Source organism: Rhinichthys klamathensis, unplaced genomic scaffold (assembly GCF_029890125.1).
Source record: "Rhinichthys klamathensis goyatoka isolate OS25496 unplaced genomic scaffold, OSU_Roscu_1.1 h1tg000201l_1, whole genome shotgun sequence".
Classification (NCBI taxonomy): Eukaryota; Metazoa; Chordata; class Actinopteri; order Cypriniformes; family Leuciscidae; genus Rhinichthys; species Rhinichthys klamathensis.
Window position 1 is genome coordinate 640,772 of NW_026606727.1, and position 24,301 is coordinate 665,072.

Sequence of the window (24,301 nt, forward strand, 5' to 3'; positions counted from 1 at the left end):
AATGGTTCTTTTTAGTGTCATTTCATTCTCCTCCAAGACAACAAGTAGAAAATAACCAGTCCGTAGCAAGTTTTGTTTTGTTGCTCATTTTTGTATTTTTATAGGCTGCATGATGCATGTACAAAATCCCAGTTGGCTTGCAATGGCTTTTTATACTTTTTCTGTTTTATTCTTATAGTGAACAGGCCTTTTAATCATATTTGTGTGTGTTTCAGCCGTGTGGAGCTGAAGAGGCTGTGTGAGATCTTCACCAGGATGTTTGCAGATCCTCACAGCAAGGTAACCTGTGTGATGATGCATACTTTCCACATGGCTGCTTTGATCAGACTTAATCTACTTACCAATGGCTGGATTAATGGTAGCAGTCCACATAAAGGATTTTATGAAGGATTACGTGCATCATGTGAAATTGTTGCGTTGTGAAATTATTTTAAATGAATCGTTATAATAGACTAAATAAGAGGCTTTAATCCCTATGGATTCTGTAAAATTAACAACTTTGTCTGGCAAACAGTGTGTTTGTGTAGAACTTAAAAAAATGGAATGAGATTGCACTAATAGAATGTGTTTTTTCCTGTTGTTTGCATGGTCTGCCTTGGTGTGGATTTTAACAATAGAGAGTAAGTGGATCTTACAAATACCTGAACAATCTTTTATATAAGTAGATTTATTATGTTGTATTCTTATGTCACACCATCATGAATGATACGTCAAATCATCCTGCCTGTTGTACTATTATTTTATGTTATTATATTATAAGTGATCAGACTTATAAACCGGCTTACAGGCAACCTTCCAAAAATCTCACAGATTTACAATTAACAAAGAAATCCTTAAACTATAACAGTGGTTCTCAACCAGGGGGCCACAGGCCACATTTACAAGGGGACCTCATGATGACTTGCAATGATTTAAAATAAGCCCTAAAATACCTGCAAAACAATTAGTATTTTATTTAACCCCCTTCAAAAAAGTTTATTTTAATTACAATTTTAGTTACCATACACACTCCTTAATTTTTGTAAAAAAAAGGACGGCAAAGCACCATTCACATTTTGTTGAGTGAATGTAGAAATGTAGTTTTCTAATACATTTGTGGGAAAGGCATATCAATCCATTAGTACGTTTATGAAATGATATGCAGCACAGCATTGGTGTGACGTTGGATGATCTACTTCCAGGTGTTTAGCATGTTCTTGGAGACTCTAGTGGACTTCATCACTGTGCACAGAGAGGATCTCCAGGACTGGCTCTTTGTACTGCTCACTCAGCTGCTGAAGAAAATGGGAGCTGACCTCTTGGGCTCAGTCCAAGCTAAGGTCCAGAAGGCTCTGGACATCACACGGTCAGTCTCTAGTGACAGTCCTAGTCAAGAGATTTTTTACCTCCACTACGCTTTTGTTCTTTTAGAACTTTTGTGCCGCTAGGATAAGCTCTTTTTTCTCTTTTCCCCCCTCTTTTAGAGATTCTTTCCCCTTCGACCAACAGTTTAACATTCTAATGAGATTCATTGTTGATCAGACTCAAACCCCCAATCTGAAGGTATGATGTTACCTTACAATACTGCTTACGAAACCCCAGCTGCAAATTCAGTGTGCTGAGCCTGTTATTCCTTTTTTTCTTGATGTTATAATGCAGGTGAAGGTGGCCATCCTGAAGTACATCGAGTCCCTGGCACGGCATATGGACCCTGCTGACTTTGTGAACTCAAGTGAGACGAGATTAGCCGTGTCTCGCATTATCACCTGGACCACAGAACCCAAGAGCTCTGACGTTAGAAAAGTGAGTTTCTATGGAGATGTGCTTACAAACAGTGCACAAATCAGTGCTGTAATGGTGGAGTGTAATGGAGTATGATGGAGAATAAGACGACATGGATTGAGCTCTTTATTTTTATTTCAAGGCTAATTCTCACAAATTCATTGTGTGAATTCTGTCAGCATTTACCATTCATTCACCCTCATGTTGTTCTAAATAACAAACTATCCCATTAAGAATCATTTCTGATCTTCGTTGCAAGTTTTTTACTTTTAAAATGTAGGTTAAACATCAATTAATCACAATGAACAGATGCAAGACATTTATTCCCAATATCAGTTGCTGCCTAAAGGCAACAAGTAGTCATCATCAGTTTCTCTTTTATTGTCTGTTACCCTATTGCCCTGACACGATGGCCCAGACCCTTCATAACTGGGCATATGAGGAGTTGTCAGGCAGGCCCAGCACTACAGCTCTACTTCCTGGAGAGGGTCATCTGGAGGAGAGGTGCAAGCAGGTAGTGCCAATCCAACGGCCTAACCAAAAACCCACACGTAACCGCTGCACCTAACCGTGTGCTCTCTCCTCACTCTAATCTGCCTCGTTGCCTTGCGAAGTGACTGCTGAATACAATCTCTTAACATGCAATTCTACCAGAAGGCTAAAGAGAGCAGAGATTAAAAAAAAAAAAAAACTACTCCAATAAATGAGTGTTTTAAAGTTTCCTTTTGTTTTTCAATTGCTGTTAACGCTCCACTGCTTAAGATATTTTTGGTTCTTTTCACAGAATAACAGTGAGTGAATCAGTGTTCTTGCATGTGTTTAACATTAAACAGAACGGAGTCATGGACATTTGTGCTATTTATGAATTGAGCGGAATTTGCAAGTCAAATTTACCAGGGTTGGGAATCTCGCCTGTTTGGGCCTTTAGACCGCTGTTTTCATTACGATAAAAGTGATATTTTGCATGTATTTCATCCGAGCAGAAATAACCATCAAGAATTGCAATTTTATAAAAAAAAAATTATTACTGTTTATTTATGATTTGTTGATCTGTAATGATCATATCTACAGTAACTACATGATATTGAAGGCAGTAAACATGGTAAGAATTGGTGTTTTCTTTCTTCCCCACTAAAAGAATCATTGATTGAATCGCTCGGAAACTAGAATCATTAGGGGGCATTGAAATAAGAATCGTCCCTTATGATTCCCATCCCTGATACTGAGAAAACCTACACACTAGAGAAAGCTTTGACAGAGCTTTTGACAAACAGGAATTTGTTTTGGAAATCAAGCTGGACGGTGACCCATTCTCTTAAATGTCAAAGGATGTGTAAACTGAACTCTAGTGTGTAGGTGACATATCAGATCCAGTTGTCTTCTGGTCATTGGAGCACTGCAGCCACAGTTCCTTATACAGTCTCTCTTTCTATTCTGAGTTATCGCCGCCGGATTTTCTCAGCATGTATAAGTGTGCTCCCGTTCATTAAGGTGTTAGTATTTGTGCTAGATCTCATGAGGTGTGCTGTGTTGTGCAGGCCGCCCAGGTTGTGCTGATCTCACTCTTTGAGCTGAACACTCCTGAGTTCACCATGCTGCTGGGCGCTCTGCCTAAAACATTCCAGGATGGAGCCACCAAACTCCTGCACAACCATCTGAAGAACTCAAGCAACACTAGCAGCGTGGTAAGATTTCTTGTTTTATCTCTTATGAGATTGTATATTAAAAGATTCACTATACACTACCGTTCAAACGACTTTTAAATGCTTTTGAGACCATTCTATTATGTTTTCTAAAGCTGCATTTATTTGATCAAAAAGATCAGTTACAATTGAAATTTTTACAGTTTTTGCTTTCTATTTTAATATATTTTAAGTAATAGTAGACAGACCATTGGTTGAAAAATGCTCAGTATGGCCGCTGTTGAAATGAAAGTCCCACCCTAAAAGAGTTAAAAGGAGCCAATCACATTTTTCACAGGGGCATTTCCTATTTTTTTTTTTTTTTTTTTTACTCTGATTTTTTTTAAAGACACGTGATTTTTGATGCCGTTGCCAGGTTTTATAGTCATTTGAAATAAACGCAATCTTGACAAACAGTTTTGGAAGTTTTAGTCTGTTCATTCAAGTGCATCAAGATCCCCACTGTTATCTGAGCTAGAAATTAATAGCAATTCAGGCAAAATGGCAAAAAGAAAACCATGATAAAGATCTGCCTTTAATATTGTTTTGTTGCTGAACTGTTGTTTAGCTATAGCCTGAAATGACTAAGGTTATTATTTCATCTTTGTCTCCTTCAAAGAGTTCACCGAGCAATACAATGGGCCGCACGCCACCCCGGCACCCCACCAGCAGGACCAGTCCTCTCACCTCACCCACAAATTGCTCCCATGGGGGTCTTTCACCCAGGTAACACTTCCTCTTCCCTCCTCCCATATGCTGACCATTCTAAAGCATGATCGCACTCTGGGCATGAAGACCTTCAAAGGCCTGTCACCCTGTTTTACGGCTCTAACATGTACTAAACATCTGAATTGGACTTGCTGTGTTGCTTTCTTCAAAATATCCCTTTACAACCTGAAACCCTTAAAATGAATTTCTGCATTTCTGGGGTAGGAGCCAAATCGCCTGCAGAGTCATCCTCTCATGCAGGGTCTAAAACTCTTTTAAAGAGGTCTGCAGAACATTATAGATGACGATTTAGGGGTTTCTGGTCCTCTTAAACTTATTAACCCATGCTGCTAATCACAACACTCCCACTGGACCACTCTCTTTTTCTCTCTCTCTTCCTCTTCTGCCCTGTTCTCTCCCTCTCCGGCCGTTCTGTGGGCACAGTCGGTTATGGGGTTGGAGTGTCGATGGGCTCTTAAAGCACCCCTCTCCCTCTCCTCCTCCTCCTACTCCTCCGTCTCACTCCTCTATTCCTGCCGGCCCCTCCCTCAGGGCCTTCCGCTGCGCGCTCTCACCAAGGTAACTCAGCCGCTAGCCATGATGAGGAGGGGGCGGGATGGGTGCTTAGATTCCCACCCACTCCCAGCCTAACAGGGGCATGGATGCACAAATATTAGTGGCCACGGTTTGAAATCATTCCAAATACAGAATTCCCTCTGTGGATGGTGGTTGATATAAATGTACTAAGAAACTGTGGAGGAATTTTTAATGGATGTAAAATTGGTTTTGCACAGTCATTTACTAACTGACCATGTTTGGAGCATCCATTTACTCACTTTTAGGTGCATGTTGGAGTTGTCCACTCAATTCTTTTTAAATATTTTGTATGCTTTGGCTTACTTGTTTATGTGACTGTTGCAGTCCATTCAACGTCAATATTTATTCCCTCTTTTACTCTATTTCTCTCTTCAGTATGCTGGAGTATGACACAGAGAACATGAATTCTGATGAGATCTTTAGCTCACTGCGTGGGGTCACAGAAGCCATCCAGAGTTTCAGTTACCGCAGCCAAGAGGACCTGAATGAGCCAATCAGACGTGATGGGAAGAAGGATGATGCTGTGAGTCTATGCTTTAACAGTGGGAAACGGGAACAAGGACACCGATGGGGATTTTTATTTCCATATTTTGTATATTTTTGCTAATATTATTATTAATGTTATTAATAATATAATTAATAATAAAAAAAGCAACAACAAAAATTGTGGTCATTAAATATAATAAATAAAATCAATAATAATAAAATCAATAATATGAATAATAATAATTGAAAAAAAAAAACCACGTAAAAATAATTATTTAAATAACCCATTAATTATTATTATTAATATTTTATAATATACTTTATTCATCTACTTTATTAATAATTAATTAATAATACCTTTTTCTATTTAGTTATTTGTATTTATTTATTTTCTTATTTAAAAATTCCAAAAATAGCTGTGAGAGTGTGGTGAGAGCCTACCACAACTAAAATGGACCATAAATTTACTTTCAATTGCAGATACAATGTGAATGCAAAGTAATCTAGATTTTTTTCCAAATTGTACATCCCTAATCTGCACATATTTAACACTCTTTGACTCTTCCTGACTTAGACTGGGAAGGAAGGGGCATCTCCGGGGTCTGATGCAAGGATGGGATTGGATGTAGTGGAGGGTGGTCGAACCGCTTTGGATAACAAAACATCTTTGCTCAACACACCGTCCCCGCGGTCTTTCGCTGTGCCACGGTCGAGAGAGTTTGCACCCTATGGCTACGGAGACACGATCACGGCCTATGACAAAAGTGCCCTGAAAGAGGCCGTCTTTGACGACGACGTGGAGCAGTTCCGAGACTGTGAGTCATTACGCTGCTCAACGCTTGTACATCCACTCTCACGTCTGTACTCCATACTGCACCCATTGTCTTTGATTGTGTAAAGAAGCACTTTATGAACAAAAACAAGAATTGCAAGAAATAAGAATCATAGAGTATAAAGAGGCATATAAAATTTTTTAAATGACGCTGGTCAATCTGGTTGTCTTACGAGGTGTTGTTGAAAGTAAAAAATAATGTCCTTGATTACAACCTTGTTTCAATCCCTTTCAATATAAAAGTCTTTGCTACTGACTCACACATAAAGACAGTCTCTTGACGTCATATAATGGTGTAACAAGTCAATATCATCATCACTAACAATAGACTTTTCAGACAGTTTCTCAATACCAAATACTATGTTTAAATACTACTATTATTTTTATAAAATATTGTTTATTGAACAATAATATTTAAAAAACAACAATAGCCATTATTTAAGTTGCTAAGCAATTCAGTCAAAAGTGCAAAGGCAGCGCTCTGATACAGCTTTAATGTTATAGAAAAATATAAAGTTATGAAACTTTACCTTCAGCCAAAACTATTTCCTCAGGAACAAATAATAGATTGAGACCAAAGAATGTCCAGTAGATATACCCCAAACTAATTATATCTCATGTTAAACCACTATAGTGACATCAGAGCCAGCAGCCATTTCCAGAAAAACTGGCCAAGGTAAAGCTGTTCTCGGCAGGTACATGAGGGTTGAATTGCCGCTGACACCCTGGAGCTCACATCTCCGAAAACTTTAAAGCGAATTTTCAAATAGGCACTATCTTTATAAATAAAAAGCATATTGGTTTAAGTTTAAGTTTAAACAACTACATTCTAGCCTAAAAACTCTTGAAACTACATTCCGTAACACAACAAGAGTAGTATTTGTAAAATTATAGGGGGTTTGCTCCTCCGCTAGTGATACTAGTGATGAAATGGTTCCTGTGGTGAAACTGGTAGAATATCGCATGGCTAGAAAGACCTCTCAGCCCATCAGATTTGAGGATCAGAAGTAACTGTTGTGTGTGTGTATATATTAGCGTATGTTTCAGATATGCAGGTGTAGCATTTAGGATAGTGGAGTTTGTGTGTCATCACTTCCCCTCCTGTCCCTCCCCTTCTACAGGCCGTCGGCAAGACTGTGGTGAGAACAAGATGGTGCTGCCCAAGGGCTTTACTCCTGGTAAAGACCTGCACAATTAAACAAGACTGTTGCACTTTCCTTCATTTACTTCCCCTTCCACCTCCTCTCTTTCAGTGTCATCCATTTCCGTGTGTCTCATGTGATGGCAGCCTTAAATGACACAACTGCTTTGCTAACAGGGTTATTTGATAGCTGCTACAGGCCACCAGCACTAATAATAAGGCAATATAGTAGGATTGTTTATTGGGTGACTATGTTCAGATTAAATGGAAACCTGGTGATGATTCACTGCATTTTGCTTTGCAACTAACAGAACTTCACTGTTTGCAAACACATTTCTGTAACTCATAAGATTAACCTGAGTCTAAGTGAACACTTAAACTTTCCTAACAATTGTACTAACTAAAAATAACATCAAAACACTTTTACTTATTTTACACTACTTTTAATATAAAGTACTTACTAATAAAGACATATAAGGGTAAATCTTATGAAAATATATCAATTATATTATTTCATTTCATTGATAATCGTTATTACTGTAATTATTGTATTAAACTGTAATGCATTGTTTTGTTTTTTTTTAATCAGTATACATTAAACTCTACTACAAAAATAGAATTACAACAAAATGCTAAATGAAAAATACATTATTTAAAAAAATTTTTTAAAATAAGTACTACCATGTTAGTACCTAACAATTTAATATTTTACCACTGTTTTAAATGTCATGATCCAAAAAACAGGCCTAAAAGTAGGCTTGTTTAAAAAAAAAAAAAGCAAAATATAATGCAATTCTTTTAGATTTGAGGTGAAACGCCGCCCTAGACATGTTCTTGACAGGTTTCATAAGATTCAGTAATATTGAATATCATATACTCAAAAGAGATGAGCCAAAAAAAGCCAAAGTGTTCCAGTACAATTTAAGTAGAACAATAGCTTGTTTATGCAGATTGTCTTCTGCTCTGACTTGAATCATTGTGGATCGTTCAGATTTGGTGGCAGACCTGCTGAAGGAGCTGTCTAATCACAACGAGCGAGTGGAGGAGAGGAAGGGGGCGTTGATCGAGCTGCTGAAGATCGCCCGTGAAGACAGCCTGGCTGTGTGGGACGAGCACTTCAAAACAATCCTATTGCTGCTGTTGGAGACACTCGGGGACAAAGATGTCAGTCAAAGCATCATACAACTTGCATGCTCATTTGGCACATTCAATTAAGTCTTTTACATATCAAGTTGCATTTGTAGGTCTGTATGTATTTGATAGTGGTTAGTAATGATTTTTTTCTGTCTGATTATTTAGCACACTATCCGAGCACTGGCTTTACGGGTTCTGAAGGAGATCCTGAGGAACCAGCCAGCGCGCTTCAAGAACTATGCAGAACTCACCATCATGAAAACACTAGAAGCCCACAAGGACTCTCATAAAGAGGTTAGAATCAGCCCTCTCATAAATATAATTGTTTTAACCTCCAATCAATTTAAGCAGTACAACTTTATGATAATACTCAAAAATCATACTTTAGCTAGTATTGGTCTATACGTTGTGATTAAAGTAATACGTTGTGATTAAAGTAATACGTTTTTTTATAGCAGGGGTGAAAATGTAGTAGGTTTTCTATTATAATTCCTTGCGGTTTTCTTTTCTTTTTTTACTAGAACTTATTAATAATATCAAAATATTCAATAATAATAACAATAATGGGTAACACTTTATTTTACAGTGTCATTGTTACATATGTTACATGCAGTTACTATAGTAATAACTATAAATTATGCATAATTACATGCAACTAAAACAAACCAAACTCTAATCCTATTGTAAGTACATGTAGTTACTTAATATTACTCAGTACTTAAATGTATAATTACAGTGTAACAAAGACACCTTCAAATAAAGTGTAACCCAATAATGTGTAAAGGTGAAGAGACAAATTAATAAATGATTAAACTGTAATGTTTAATATGAGTTCATTGTAGTAATGCGATCAGATTAAACCTTGTTTTGTAGTATATGAATATATCTTTTAAACCAAACTCCATTGTCACCAAAATCCTACTCACATGTGACCACATTGTTTCTGAGAAATCAAGCTGGCCAGTTGACTTTTTCTTTGGAACAGCCTCATTGAGAGTAAAATGAGCTGATTGTTCTCTTTAATCCTATTTTAAATACAACACCTGCACATGTGGACACTGAGCACCTTGGTTACCGGTACATCTAAAGCAAGATGGCCAAACCCAACTCCTATATGAATAAATGAATGAAGTACAGGCCTGTGGAGGATAAGCCCTTTGCCAGTTAATTTCCCAAATGTACTCATTCCCTTTCCATGTAATACAGCAGTAATAGAGCAGTCTGTAGTACTGCGACCTAATCCAAATGAAGTTATTTTTCCATCGAATTTTCTGTCAGATCTCAGGTTGTTAAATGTTATATGTGCAGGTGGTAAGGGCAGCTGAAGAGGCTGCCTCTACATTGGCCAGCTCCATTCACCCAGAGCAATGCATCAAGGTGCTGTGTCCCATCGTACAGACCGCAGACTACCCCATCAACCTGGCTGCTATTAAGATGCAGAGCAAAGTGGTTGAGCGCATTGCCAAGGAGTCCCTGCATCAGCTGCTGCCAGACATCATCCCTGGCCTCTTACAAGTAAGTATTTTATGTTGGCAGCTTTTTATGATTAAAAAAAGTTCATCTCGCAACTTCTGTCAACTTGTTACATTTTTAAATTGCCTCTGTGCAAAATACTTTCTTATTTCCTATACAGTCTCTAGAGCTGTTTTAAATTTCCTACTTCCATCTTATCATAGAGACATCAATTGAATGTCAGTTCGAGAAGTTTGAAAATTGGAACATTGTAAACGTTGGGAGCGTGTCTGTTGTGTTTGGTGTGTGTGAGTGTGAGAGAGAGACAGTGTGTGAGAGAGAAGATGATAATGCCAAAATGGTCTATCTGTCTGCAGGGCTATGATAACACAGAGAGTAGCGTTCGCAAGGCCAGCGTGTTCTGTCTGGTGGCCATCTACTCAGTGATTGGTGAGGAGTTGAAGCCACACTTGGCCCAGCTCACAGGTAGCAAGGTATGTTCACATGCTCTCAAAGTCCACCGAAAGGTTCACCCCGTTCAACCTCCTTATCACGAAGTCCTCTATTTATTTGTGTCTCCCATCTGGTTTTAACTGGTACTTTAAGTTTTTATATTTTTCCCACTTTCATTGCACTCGGGGTTCATAGCACAATACATTTAAAAAGAATACATTTTTTTTTCCTGGTCACATTACACCTCAAAATCAAATAACTCATTAAAATAAATGTGTGGTATATTTTGTGGTGAAATATGATGCAGACAAGTTCTGGATAATTTTCATTAAACGCTATTCATTAAATGCATTAAATGTGTACAGATGTCTAAGTGCCCACTCTTTACATTTTATTCAAATTATTGATATCAGTTTAGTGCTGAGTATGGTTTCTGCAAAGTGGTAAATTTGTTGCATCATATTTTGTCAAACCACCTACATTGCCCTTAGAGAAAAAATAACTTTCTCCTTTTTAGACACAATGCAAAAGTAAATATTAACCCTGACCTTCTAAGATAACACAACTACAGTTGAAAGTGTAAAAAACATGCTCTTATCAGAGAAACCAGGTCTATACATAGGTCTATAGGAGTATTAGCATGTGCTGGATTGAAATTCCCTGTGTCTTTTATTTCCACAGATGAAGTTGCTAAATCTGTATATTAAGAGGGCCCAGACCATCAACAGCAACAGCAGCAGTTCTTCAGACGTGTCCTCTCACAGCTAGCTGGGTGGACTCTAATCAGTGCCCTACATGTGCATTTGGGAACATAGTTGTGCCTCCTCCAGACATCTTTTTTTATTGTTTCATCACAATCTTGCTGGATTTTCCCAGAGAGATGTGTTGCTCACTGCAATCAGACTTTTCTTTTCATCAAGTCCTGGAAACCTCTTAGTTAGTCTCTATTGCATCTTTCCATCTGTGGAATGTTGAATGTAAAGGGGCTCGAATCAAGGAAAATGCATGCAGATCTTCCGTGATAGGCATTGCTTCCTTAATTTTAGGCTTTCTTCAGCTTCTGAACAGGTGATTCGTTAACTACATTTATTAATAATAACTTATTGATGTTTGCAAGTGGTGTTAAAGGTTTAGTTGAGTTATTTGGATATTTTAAATGGGCACAGTTGGGTTAACTTATACCCCACTTGAATCTCAGTGGATCATTTGGCTGGCCGAGTGATAAATGTAAAGAAAAGAGAAGTAATTTGTAGGTTTGGCTACAATGACAACCAAAAAAACAAAAGTAGGATTAAAACACTCTTTTATTAATTTTTATTTCATGGGACTGCAATACCACATCCCTTTATGTTGAAAGTGAAAGCAATTGTGGTGGTTTTATTATAGAATGGATTGTGTGTTAAAAATGTGGGCCTCACTACAGAACACAAGGACAAACTACTGAATGTAGAGCTTTTCCTTTTATCTTTGGGGGAGTGAAGGGTTTCGTAAGTAAACATGCGAGACAGAACACACACAGTCATTTAAAAAGTTCACGAACACTCGAATGAAGTTGAAAACGTGACCTGGAGCATCTTCAGTCAAGAAACAATGAATGAAACCGATTTACACTTTGTTCTTGGAGCAAGAGGATTGTGATGGAAATTTCAAAACTACTATGCCTTGCGTTCCTTTTTCTGTTTAAAAAAAAACTCAAGACTGTTAAGATATACGTGTCCACAGGCATTCTTACTACATTGCTGAAGCATGACACTGCAAAGTTCACCACGTGTCTACGGCACTAATGATAAACCCTCTCTGGCTCAAGAACTAGATGTTATGTTCTCTGAAAGGTCTGAACTCTTTCATTTTCCTTGTTCATCTGGAGAACATCCATCTGATGTTGTGTTTTGTACATACCTTTCAATCATTGCTTCTCACTCCCCCACAAAATTAAGGTAAAGATGTTGCACTCTTTGCACGTTAACAAATAGCCTGCATGTTTTGATGACATAACCATCCCGTGCTGCCGTGACTGACCTAAGTTTGGCTGTTTGTGAAAACTTGCCATGTCGGCAATCTGGTCAGTCTGTAAATACAGTATTATTATTGTTATTATTAATATGTTGCCCATGTGGGGAAGTAGACAAGTGCAAAAACTCAAATGGGTCTCACAGAGTTGACCAAAATGCCTGTCCTCAGACTGAACCAGACCACATTAGAAATTTAGGACAGACATTTAAAAAGCACCCTACTTTTAGTATTATATACTGAGGCTTGTGGCTTTTATTGGTATGCTAAGTGTGCGTACCCTTGTTTGATTCAGAGTTTCTTTCTTATGGTTTTTAACCGATTCAGACCATGAACTATCATTTTGGTTTAGACTGGGGTTATTCATAATTAATCCGTTTATAAAAGGACAAAGCCAACTGTGAGGATCAACATTGCAAGTATTAAGTCGCCCCTTGGGTTTCCTGAAACGTTGACCTCTAATGTTATTACATCAAATTGTTCACTACGCATGTTAGACTTTGTTTTGTCATTGGACACAGATACACTCTTGTATTTATAAGTTTATTTCATTTTCTGTCCCATTGTACAGTTTTTTGTTTTGTTTTTTCGCAAAGGCTTATGATAGATTTACATCAACTTGAGTTTGGCCTAGAAATAAAACAACCAGAAACATGAATTTATTTTGATGATTATTTTAAACCCTAAAATGTATCCGAGTTGACTGTATTTTTGTTGTGGGGCTGTTGAGTGTGCAATCAGCAACTCTGGTATTATCACAATTCATGCACTAGTACATTTATAGACATTCACATGAGATAACGTGTACTCAGTCCTAGTTAGTCCAGTGCCATAAATGTCCAGTGCCAAAGAAATTAAGGGTGTACTCACACTAGCCAGTTTGAACCGTGCCCGAGTGCGTTTGACCACCAAAGCGCGGTTCGTTTGACTAGTGTGAGTGCTCCGAACCGTGCCCGGGCGCGGCTCGATTAGCCGGCCCTGGCCCGCTTGGAAGAGGTGGGCCAGAGCACGGTTCAGTTGGACTCGGGCGCGGTTCGCATGCAGTGTGAGCGCTAACCGTGCCGGAGCACGGAACAGGACGCGTGGCGTCATGGTTTTGCGACGCTCCAAAACCAACACAGTCCGTAATCAAAGCTGCAAAGTCCTTGCTGCACTTCAGCTGGTACCTTGCAAACCTCCTCATACGAGCAGCACGATTACGTGAAAATGTTCGCGCCACTAAGGCGACGCATCTGTTTAACAACAGGCTGTGGACCACCGTGGACCAAACGACACAAAATTATCCACAAAGAAAACAGAGCGATGGACTTCATTGTGTTCAGAGAGCGCCGCTCTTCTTGTTTGTTTATCCCGAAACCGTCGCACGCACCATAATGACGTAAGCGTGCTCCGGCACGAATGCTGAAACCCTATGTGAGTGCAGGCCAGAGGGGGAGTGGGGAGGGGGGACAATCGTACTCGGGCCCGGTTCATGGCAACCGTGCCTAGTGTGAGTACACCCTAACAGTATATACACTCACCGGCCACTTTATTAGGTACCCCATGCTAGTAACGGGTTGGACCCCCTTTTGCCTTAAGAACTGCCTCAATTCTTCGTGGCATAGATTCAACAAGGTGCTGGAAGCATTCCTCAGGGAGTTTGGTCCATATTGACATGATGGCATCACACAGTTGCCGCAGATTTGTCGGCTGCACATCCATGATGCGAATCTCCCGTTCCACCACATCCCAAAGATGCTCTATTGGGTTGAGATCTGGTGACTGTGGAGGCCATTTTAGTACAGTGAACTCATTGTCATGTTCAAGAAACCAATTTGAAATGATTAGAGCTTTGTGACATGGTGGAAGTAGCCATCAGAGGATGGGTACATGGTGGCCATAAAGGGATGGACATGGTCAGAAACAATGCTCAGGTAGGCCGTGGCATTTAAACGATGCCCAATTGGCACTAAGGGGCCTAAAGTGTGCCAGGAAAACATCCCCCACACCATTACACCACCACCACCAGCCTGCACAGTGGTAACAAGGCATGATGGTTCCATGTTCTCATTCTGTTTACGCCAAATTCTGACTCTAACATCTGAATGTCTCAACAGAAATCGAGACTCATCAGACCAGGCAACATTTTTCCAGTCTTCAACTGTTCAATTTTGGTGAGCTCTTGCAAATTGTAGCCTCTTTTTTTCTATTTGTAGTGGAGATGAGTGGTACCCGGTGGAGTCTTCTGCTGTTGTAGCCCATCCGCCTCAAGGTTGTGCGTGTTGTGGCTTCACAAATGCTTTGCTGCATCCCTTGGTTGTAACGAGTGGTTATTTCAGTCACTGTTGCCCTTCTATCAGCTCGAACCAGTCTGGCCATTCTCCTCTGACCTCTGGCATCAACAAGGCATTTCCGCCCACAGAACTGCCGCTCACTGGATGTTTTTTCTTTTTCGGACCATTCTCTGTAAACCCTAGAGATGGTTGTGCGTGAAAATCCCAGTAGATTAGCAGTTTCTGAAATACTCAGACCAGCCCTTCTGGCACCAACAATCATGCCACGTTCCAAGTCACTCAAATCACCTTTCTTCCCCATACTGATGCTCGGTTTGAACTGCAGGAGATTGTCTTGACCATGTCTACATGCCTAAATGCACTGAGTTGCCGCCATGTGATTGGCTGCTTAGAAATTAAGTGTTAACGAGCAGTTGGACAGGTGTACCTAATAAAGTGGCCGGTGAGTGTATGTGTGTATATATATATATATACACACACACACATCTTTATATATATACATATAAAACACATATATACATATTTTATTCATATATAAACATGTATATACATATATTTTATTCATATATATATATATATATATATATATGAATAAAATGTGTGTATATGACAGACAGATTACCTTTTCCTCTATAAAATTCTCTATACGCGCACATCTATATATGCGTGTGTGTGTGTGTAAATATTTTTACAAGCTCTCCCAGTTTAGGGTTGGGAGAGGGTAACAGGCTTAAATTAAATCAAAAAGGATATATATATGCTATATATTACGTTTTCCTAATACATTCAATGTCAAAAATATAACTCTGCAATGCATTAATGGAAATACTAGCAGAAACAAACATTTATTGTATTAAAATAATCATCAACTACTGTCAAATTATATCGTAGTGTCTCATAACAAAGGCATGAAAATAGATTATTTAATAGTCTTGACAGGTTTTTAAGTACGGTTTCAGTTGCCAGTGATTTTAAAGTTTTCCATCAATACAGATGTGAAACTAGTATAAAAGCACATGCGTGTGCTTACAAACCTCGCATTGCATAATCTAGTGTATAAAGTTCTGCGCGCAACATGGTTTATCAGCAACTCAGTCTTGACCTTTGATGTCAGAGTCATAGCCTGTGTGCCAAAACAACTCGGTAGCCGTTTGTTATTAAACGATCGCTTCAGAAAAGTCCGTGAGAGCGTCGGTGCAGGAGGTGACAGGATGAAGGCAGAGTGACGGACTCTCAGGTCACCTGACGACCGTCACGCGGGGATAAAAGACAGTGGACAAGCTGGTTCGGAAAAGCCTTTGTGGCCCTCACGGTCCCCTCGCCGGCCACCACCGTTTGACGACTCATATTTTTGGAGACCAACGTCGCTGAACTGTAGAGCATGCTGTTTTGGCACAGCCATCCTGAAACCTATCAACAACACTCGCAAAATAATTATATAAGGTAAGTAACGTTACATTGGCGCGAGTTATAGAGATTGTAGTCGATTTACGTTGTCATTAAATGTATTTATTTTACATTTTTCCTTTTTTTATTGTATATTATAATAAACTTTATCTTTATACAGATTAATATAGCCTACCCGAAGTCTTTCACAAGAAAACTTATGATACCTTAGTGACAAAGCAAGCAGAAAGTCATTAGACAGCGGATTTTTTTTTAAAGTCAGTTCAATATAAGTCTCTCATCAGTCATATTATCTGCCCTGATTTTGCAGTACTTAGACCAAACTAAATTATGCATAATTACATGCAACTAAACCAAACCTAACCCTATGTACATGTTACTATATATTCCTCAGTACATAAATGTCTAATTACCGTAGACACCATAAAGTGTAACCGTTTTTTGTAACTGTATTGCAATGTGGTGCTTGAAAATACAAAGGCAGTTTCTGAAAGATTACCATATTCTTAAATTATTGTGTGTGTAAAGTGTTCTTAAAAGTATCTCAATGAGTTCCATCAAATATACACTTTATTGTTAGTTCACTTGGCATTAAGTTTTGAGCCTCTACTTTATTGGTCTATAGTATGTCCTTTATTTTCCCTCAGAGATGCTCTTGCTCCATTTCTCAAGCATGAAGAGGAGCATCAGTCCACTGAGATCAGAGCGTCTCCTTTTCATTATGTGCTTTGTGCAGCCACATCTCCAGCGGTGAAACTCCAGGATGAAACACTTACATATTTAAATCAAGGTATTGTTAAATAGTCTTCTTGTGCTTGTTTAACTTCAGTCAACATTTGAAGTTGCATAGCACATTGCTTTGTCTTTTCATCTTATGTTCATCTTTAAAGAACCTTTTTTCCCAGCACATATCAGTCTGTACTTTTGACATGATGGTGTTACCGAAAGTTGTTGATGTCTGAAGTCCATGACTAAAGGTGACATGACTAAATGACATGACTAAACATGACATGACTAAAACGAACAACACACTGCATAAAGAGTTACCAAAGCAAACTCTTAAGAAGAATCACAATAAACACTTGTTGTAAATGTGATTTTTAATCACTGGAGCAATATTTTTACATTTTATTTTGAGGCTTACAGATGATTTTGCTCCTATACATGTACAGTAATTAATTCTGTTATGTGGACATTAAAATAATGTAAACCATTTGTGCATTGGAAGTAAAATCAACCATTACAAACTATACTTTCAGTGTGGTTTCTGTTTTTTCCATTTTAATATGTCTTGGTTTAATGCACTGTAGGTCAGTCCTATGAAATCCGAATGCTTAATAGGAAACTAATGGAGTATACAGATATAAGCAGCAAATATGTAAAGGTAGGTTAAATGAATAATGTGTTTTTTTTTACTATGTGACTGTTACAGTATGCATCACCTGTCTATACACTATAGTTACAGTACTGTTCTATCTTCCCCGCCACATTAGTGGCCATATTATGGATTACATTAGAGGTTTTGAGGGGTTTTTAGTGCAGACCTAGAGATAAACAAAGATGCTCTTTGAAATAATCTCATATCATTTTTAAAGATTTTAAAATGTAATATATATGTGTGTATATATATATATATTATTATTATTTTTATTTTATTTTTTTACAGTTTTTAGTTGTTAGTTTATTATCCAACAGATGGCATATTCTAGGTTTGTTTGTTTATTTATTTGTTCAATAGAGACATGTAAATATTAATATGCTGGATTTAGCAATATTGCTAATTTACATCCATAGTATGTCCCTTGGAACGTAACACAAAAAAGACATTACTAGTAAAAAAAATATACAATATTATAAATGAAAAGATACTGTTACAAATACAACATCCTCAAAGAAACAATGCAATATGCAACATACCAATACCAATTAAAAATGTAGTGCAGTCATTTACACATGTGCATGTAAAAATTCATAGTTGACACTTAATTGTAACCATTTGTGGCTGAATTCTTAAATGTGAGCTGTTATGAAATACTAAAGAAAATGCAGACGTGCATGTTATAATACTTGGTTTTACCCACGGTGACATGTGGGATGCTTTCCTGACATCATATGGTCTTATCCTGTTTCCAGAGCATTGTGCGTGTCGTTTTCCATGACCGGCGGCTGCAATACACAGAGCATCAACAGCTGGAAGGATGGAGGTGGAAACGACCAGGAGACAGGATCTTGGATATAGGTGGAAATTTCCTCATAAACCGCATTTCTAAAAGACCATCTTGCCAAGTTGTTTTAAAAATCATATCGTCATATGATTTACTATGTCCATTTTGTTATGTTCAGATATCCCGCTGTCAGTGGGCATGATGGAGCCTCGAGCCCACCCACTGCAGCTCAACACCATAGAGTTCCTCTGGGATCCTGACAAAAATGCCTCCGTATTTATTCAGGTGGAGCATTTTCTCTTTCAGTCTGACCTCTCCACTAGATTTCTGAAGTGAGTATCACTAGCAGTAACTTCTGTTTTTTAATGTACAGGTAAACTGCATTAGCACTGAGTTCACTCCTAGAAAACATGGTGGAGAGAAGGGCGTCCCTTTTCGCATTCAGATAGACACCTTTGCAGCAAGCGAGCATGGAGAATACACTGAACACATGCGCTCCGCCAGCTGCCAGGTCAAAGTGTTCAAGGTAGAGCATCTTTACTCTACAAAGATAACAGATACAGTGTGCTTGCTTTGTGGAGATGTTAGACTGTGAAATAACCTCAAAGGTGACATTATTATTTTGCTGTTACTTAAAGGGGTGGTTGAATATGATTTCACTTTTCTAACTTTAGTTAGTGTGTAATGTTGCAGTTTGAGCATAAACAACATCTGCAAAGTTACAACGCTCAAAGTTCAAAGCAAAGGGATATATTTTCTTTTAAAGAAATAGCTTTTTAAGGACTACAACAAACGGCTGGTAGGGACCACACGACATTCCTCCGTGTGTTAGTGACATCACTAACCCTCAAATTTACATAAACCCCACCCCCGGGAACGCGGTTTATAGATTATCAAGACAGAATATGCTAATCAATGACTAGAAGATAACTACACAAGCTACATAAATTCACCAATTAACCATTCAGAAATGTTGTCTACATGTTGTCACTTCTTCTTGAGTCTCTCCATCTTTCCTACTTCGGTTTGAACATAAAAGGCTAAAAGTGTTTGAAATTTCCAGTGCATGTCTGTGTGTGAGGTAAAAGGACACAAGCTTTTGAAGCTCCGCCCCCTGTGCCGGGAGCAGCAGCTCATTTGTCAGCTCACACAGACACAAAAACGGTGCGTTTTTCCTCACCCTCAAAAAGTGACAACTTAAAATGCTATATAAAAATATATGTGGGGTATTTTGAGCTAAAACTTCACACACATACTGTGGGGACATCAAAGACTTATTTTACATCTTGTGAAAAGGGCATATACCACCCCTTTAAGGGATAGTTCGCCCAAAAATGAAAAGTCTGTCGTCATTTACTCACTCTCATGTCTTTCCAAACCAGCATGCATTTTATGTCTGTTGAACAAAAAAGAAGATATTTTGAAGAACGTTAAGAATCAAACAACATTGGTCTCATTGACTTACATTGTATGGACAAAAAAACACTGATATGTTCCACAGAAGAAAGAAGGTCATACGGTTTTGGAATGAGAGAATGTAATGTGAATGCGAGTAAATTACATTTTTGGCTGAACTATCCCTTTAATGCTTTAATTCATATTTTTCTTTTCAAGCCGAAAGGCGCAGATCGCAAACTCAAGACTGACAGAGATAAGATTGAGAAAAAGAGTCCTCAGGATAGAGAAAAATATCAACCATCCTATAAAACAACAGTGCTGACTGAGGTAAGACATCTGCCTTGGTAGTATTCGCTACCAAAAATGTCCTCTTTTCATGCAAAGAAAATGGATCTAGATTTATACTGCCCCAAAAATAACAAAAAAACACCATGAGGAAGACCAATTTTTTCTGTCCAAAAAGGCTTTTTTTTTTTTTTTTTTTACTAAGGCTGCATCTGAAATTGCATACTTCCCTACTATATAGTATGTGACAAAAGAAGCATGTCCAAATTCACAGTACTCATAAAAAAGCAGGCAAAAAATCACGAATTACCTATTTCTTCCGGCGAGAGTCTGAATATCCCATGAGGCAGGGGTGTAGGATTTAGTAGGGACGCTAGGGACGTGTCCCTACCAATATCCAGTGACACTGATATATCCCTAGCAATAATTTCGATCAAAACTTAAAATATATTTATATATTGATGTCCCCGTCCCCACCAATTTCAAAATCAAACCTACGCCACTGCCATGAGGCCACGGGAGAGGATTTGTGAATGGCGGTGACGCGACACAACTGACGGTGGTAGGTCACATGGTGAATGTAGTACGTCCAGATTACATTCACACTAGTACACACATTCATACTACAGTATATAGAACATACTTTTCTAGCGGTCGTGAAGTAATTACTTATTCAAAATAAGTACCTACTCGAGAGTATGCGATTTCGGATGCTGCCCAATAATCTTCCTTTGTAGCTCTTGCATCTCATTTGTGACTATGCTTTACGCTGGTCATGTGATATTCAAAAAACAATTCCATTTGTCGTCAGTTACATCAAATTATATAGACTAATTTTATGACACTAATGGTGTTTTGGAGCTTGACAGTATAAATTTGGAGCTTCTTGACAGTATAAATCACCATCATTGTATAGAAAAGAGCTGTTTTCGTGTCATTATATATTAATGATTGCGCTCTTTCAAGACGGCAGTCAAACATTTATGGCTGCTGAATTTTCCATTACCTCCTGACTTTGACTGGCCAAAGTGAAATATTAAGTTCTCTCATACAAGCAAGGTTTGACTGGAATGTTAACGAGATTGCTTGTTAGACCAAAGCAATACATCTTAAGAATAAGGTCAAGAGAGGTGGGGCTTAAACAGCCACCTGACTTTTTCCTTTTCTTTCAGTGCTCCCCTTGGCCTGAAGCCCCATCCGTCAGCAGCAACACTTCATCTCCAGGTTATCTCAGTGCTCACACTTCCTACAGCTTCCCAGAGGAGTGAGTCCTTATTCAGTATGAAATCAAAGCATGATTTTCAGGAACACAAACATAACTGGCCACTGCTCTCCTGTCTTAATAGAAACTGCTCTCCAGACCTGCAGGGGGAGCTACTTCTGCCCAGCTGCTCTGATGTAAGTATGGCGGGCTGCTTAAAAACATTAATGCCGTGCTTTCTTATCTTTATAGGTTTGTGTTTGAGGACATGGATGATGCTATTCTTCTTTTTGCCATTAGCACCTGTTGCCATCGTCCTCCATGCAGGACACTCAGCAGTGGCTCCATCGTAATAGATTCTCCTGTTTCTGCAGGCTCTTCTCTGGCTTCTCAGGTGGGCTGAAATATTCACTGAGAATTGCAACTGTTAGAAATTCTAGTGAACTGCATACTGCTTTCTGCTTTTTTATTTGTTAGATTTTTTTTTAGATTTTTTTTTAGATTGAATTGAATAGTTTAACATTAACGTGCTGCTAAACCAAAAATTTGATACTCAGATAAGCATAAAAATACATTGAACACACAAATTTGTGGGTAAACAGTTGATTGTGAACTGTATTGAATGAATTATATAAAGTTAGGAGTCAAAAAGATATAAATATTGTATATATATATATATATATATATGTGAAGACTTCAGATGTAAAAACCTCTAAGTACGTCTAACGTTTTTCTTTAATATTAACATATTTATTAGGCTCCTATGTATAGGTTTCTACCTAAGTACCGACATTTCTGAATGGGCTGAGGCTGGGATTTAGTGAGTTTGAAGTGAAAGTATTTGATGATCGTACCGGTATACTATGTGCAGAGAGCATTCACTCAATATTATTATTATCTCATTTTTTACATAGGTGGCTTTTAGAGGCTTTTATATTGGAGGTCTTCATATACTGTATATACACTCACCTAAAGGATTATTAGGAACACCTGTTCAATTTCTCATTAATGCAATTATCTAATCAACCAATCATATGGCAGTTGCTTCAATGCATTTAGGGGTGTGGTCCTGGTCAAGACAATCTCCTGAACTCCAAACTGAATGTCAGAATGGGAAAGAAAGGTGATTTAAGCAATTTTGAGCGTGGCATGGTTGTTGGTGCCAGACGGGCCGGTCTGAGTATTTCACAATCTGCTCAGTTACTGGGATTTTCACGCACAACCATTTCTAGGGTTTACAAAGAATGGTGTGAAAAGGGAAAAACATCCAGTGTGTGGCAGTCCTGTGGGCGAAAATGCCTTGTTGATGCTAGAGGTCAGAGGAGAATGGGCCGACTAATTCAAGCTGATAGAAGAGCAACTTTGACTGAAATAACCACTCGTTACAATCGAGGTATGCAGCAAAGCATTTGTGAAGCCACACAACACGCACAACCTTGAGGCGGATGGGCTACAACACCAGAAGACCCCACCGGGTACCACTCATCTCCACTACAAATAGGAAAAAGAGGCAACAATTTACAAGAGCTCACCAAAATTGGACAGTTGAAGACTGGAAAAATGTTGCCTGGTCTGATGAGTCTCGATTTCTGTTGAGACATTCAGATGGTAGAGTCAGAATTTGGCGTAAACAGAATGAGAACATGGATCCATCATGCCTTGTTACCACTGTGCAGGCTGGTGGTGGTGGTGTAATGGTGTGGGGGATGTTTTCTTGGCACACTTTAGGCCCCTTAGTGCCAATTGGGCATCGTTTAAATGCCAAGGCCTACCTGAGCATTGTTCCTGACCATGTCCATCCCTTTATGGCCACCATGTACCCATCCTCTAATGGCTACTTCCAGCAGGATAATGCACCATGTCACAAAGCTCGAATCATTTCAAATTGGTTTCTTGAACATGACAATGAGTTCACTGTACTAAAATGGCCCCCACAGTCACCAGATCTCAACCCAATAGAGCATCTTTGGGATGTGGTGGAACGGGAGCTTCGTGCCCTGGATGTGCATCCCACAAATCTCCATCAACTGCAAGAAGCTATCCTATCAATATGGGCCAACATTTCTAAAGAATGCTTTCAGCACCTTGTTGAATCAATGCCACGTAGAATTAAGGCAGTTCTGAAGGCGAAAGGGGGTCAAACACAGTATTAGTATGGTGTTCCTAATAATTCTTTAGGTGAGTATATATGTAGCAAGGATGCATTAAATTGATCAAAAGTGGTATTTATATGTTATAATGTTTCAAAAGATTTATATTTTCTATTTCTTTTGAACTTTCTATTCTTTAAAGAATCCTAAAAAAGTTTCTACTAAAATATTAAGCAATATTAAACTGTTTTCAACATTGATAGTAATAAGAAATTTCAAGAAAAAATCTTGAGACCAAATCAGCATATTAAATTATTTCAGAAGGATCACGTGACACTGAAGACTGGAGTAATGATGCTCAAAATCCATCACAGTAATAAACTACATGTGAAAATTTTATCAAAACAGAAAAAAATTTAAATTATAATAATATTTCACAATATTAAGTAATAAATACAGCCTTGGTTGAGCACAAGAGACTTCTTTCAAAACATTCACAAAATCTTACCAACCCAAAACTTTTGAATGGTACTGTATTTGAAACAGTCATTGTGTTGACTATGTTTTAATTAAAAATGTCACGATTTTAAATATTAGACTACTATATGAACAGCTTTGTTAATGTTTCAGGTTCCGATCTGCTAAAAATGAGTAGAGAAGACTTCATTCAGATTTGTGGTCCTGCTGATGGCATCCGTCTCTTTAATGCAATCAAAGGAAGGTGAGCTGTCTCCCTAATCAAACACTTCCGATTCATCCTAAAATGTGTCCTGTCCAAACATGTACTCAACACTTTCTGTGGCAATGTTCCGCAGGTGTATACAACCACGTCTCACTGTCTATATATCCCAGCTGCAGAACAGGAACCAACCCCACACCAAAGCAGCGGGTGATGATGGTAGGAGACGTCACATGATGGTGTCCGTTATGATATGTATGACATGCAGTTACATTTATACTTAATACTCTTAATTGTTTTTGTCTGTAGTGTACCATGCCCTCTACCTAGAGGACCTAACTGTCCTTGAGCTCACTGAGAAGATAGCCAATCTATATAATGTTCCCTCACAGCAAATCCATCGTATATACAGACAGGGGCCGACGGGGATCCATGTCTTAGTTTCAGATGAGGTAAGAGGGCAGAGAGTGCTTTAAAATGAGTCAGGACATTCCAGAGATTACATAACTCAAGAACTGTTGGACAAATAGTAGCACATTTACTCTAC

General features: G+C 38.5%; 2 protein-coding genes across 6 annotated transcripts in view; both read left to right on the forward strand.

Annotated features, from left to right (window-relative positions):
- Positions 1-12,747, forward strand: part of clasp1a (cytoplasmic linker associated protein 1a) — an 81,235-nt gene extending 68,488 nt beyond the window's left edge. The window contains exons 28-41 of the mRNA XM_056263186.1: positions 216-279; positions 1,182-1,345; positions 1,464-1,542; positions 1,639-1,782; positions 3,300-3,446; positions 4,063-4,169; positions 5,124-5,271; positions 5,809-6,049; positions 7,188-7,244; positions 8,199-8,371; positions 8,507-8,635; positions 9,650-9,856; positions 10,171-10,287; positions 10,928-12,747. Of these exons, the coding sequence (XP_056119161.1) occupies positions 216-279; positions 1,182-1,345; positions 1,464-1,542; positions 1,639-1,782; positions 3,300-3,446; positions 4,063-4,169; positions 5,124-5,271; positions 5,809-6,049; positions 7,188-7,244; positions 8,199-8,371; positions 8,507-8,635; positions 9,650-9,856; positions 10,171-10,287; positions 10,928-11,014 (1,864 nt within the window). The 3' untranslated portion in view covers positions 11,015-12,747. The remainder of the gene's footprint in view (positions 1-215; positions 280-1,181; positions 1,346-1,463; positions 1,543-1,638; positions 1,783-3,299; positions 3,447-4,062; positions 4,170-5,123; positions 5,272-5,808; positions 6,050-7,187; positions 7,245-8,198; positions 8,372-8,506; positions 8,636-9,649; positions 9,857-10,170; positions 10,288-10,927) is intronic.
- A 2,889-nt stretch (positions 12,748-15,636) lies between these two features.
- The window catches only part of tfcp2l1 (transcription factor CP2-like 1), a 45,754-nt gene continuing 37,089 nt past the window's right edge, over positions 15,637-24,301 (forward strand). Inside the window, exons 1-13 of one of the 5 annotated variants that reach the window (XM_056263177.1) lie at positions 15,637-15,972; positions 16,584-16,726; positions 17,247-17,320; positions 18,070-18,175; positions 18,280-18,386; positions 18,475-18,627; positions 19,716-19,826; positions 20,957-21,048; positions 21,131-21,182; positions 21,286-21,379; positions 23,706-23,796; positions 23,891-23,973; positions 24,064-24,206. In XM_056263177.1, coding sequence (XP_056119152.1) covers positions 15,911-15,972; positions 16,584-16,726; positions 17,247-17,320; positions 18,070-18,175; positions 18,280-18,386; positions 18,475-18,627; positions 19,716-19,826; positions 20,957-21,048; positions 21,131-21,182; positions 21,286-21,379; positions 23,706-23,796; positions 23,891-23,973; positions 24,064-24,206 — 1,311 coding nt within the window. In that variant the 5' untranslated portion in view covers positions 15,637-15,910. Of the gene's footprint in view, positions 15,973-16,583; positions 16,914-17,246; positions 17,321-18,069; positions 18,176-18,279; positions 18,387-18,474; positions 18,628-19,715; positions 19,827-20,956; positions 21,049-21,130; positions 21,183-21,285; positions 21,380-23,705; positions 23,797-23,890; positions 24,010-24,063; positions 24,207-24,301 lie in introns of those variants that run through there. The other 4 variants (XR_008808202.1, XR_008808203.1, XM_056263178.1 and 1 more) reach the window with 4 other exon arrangements.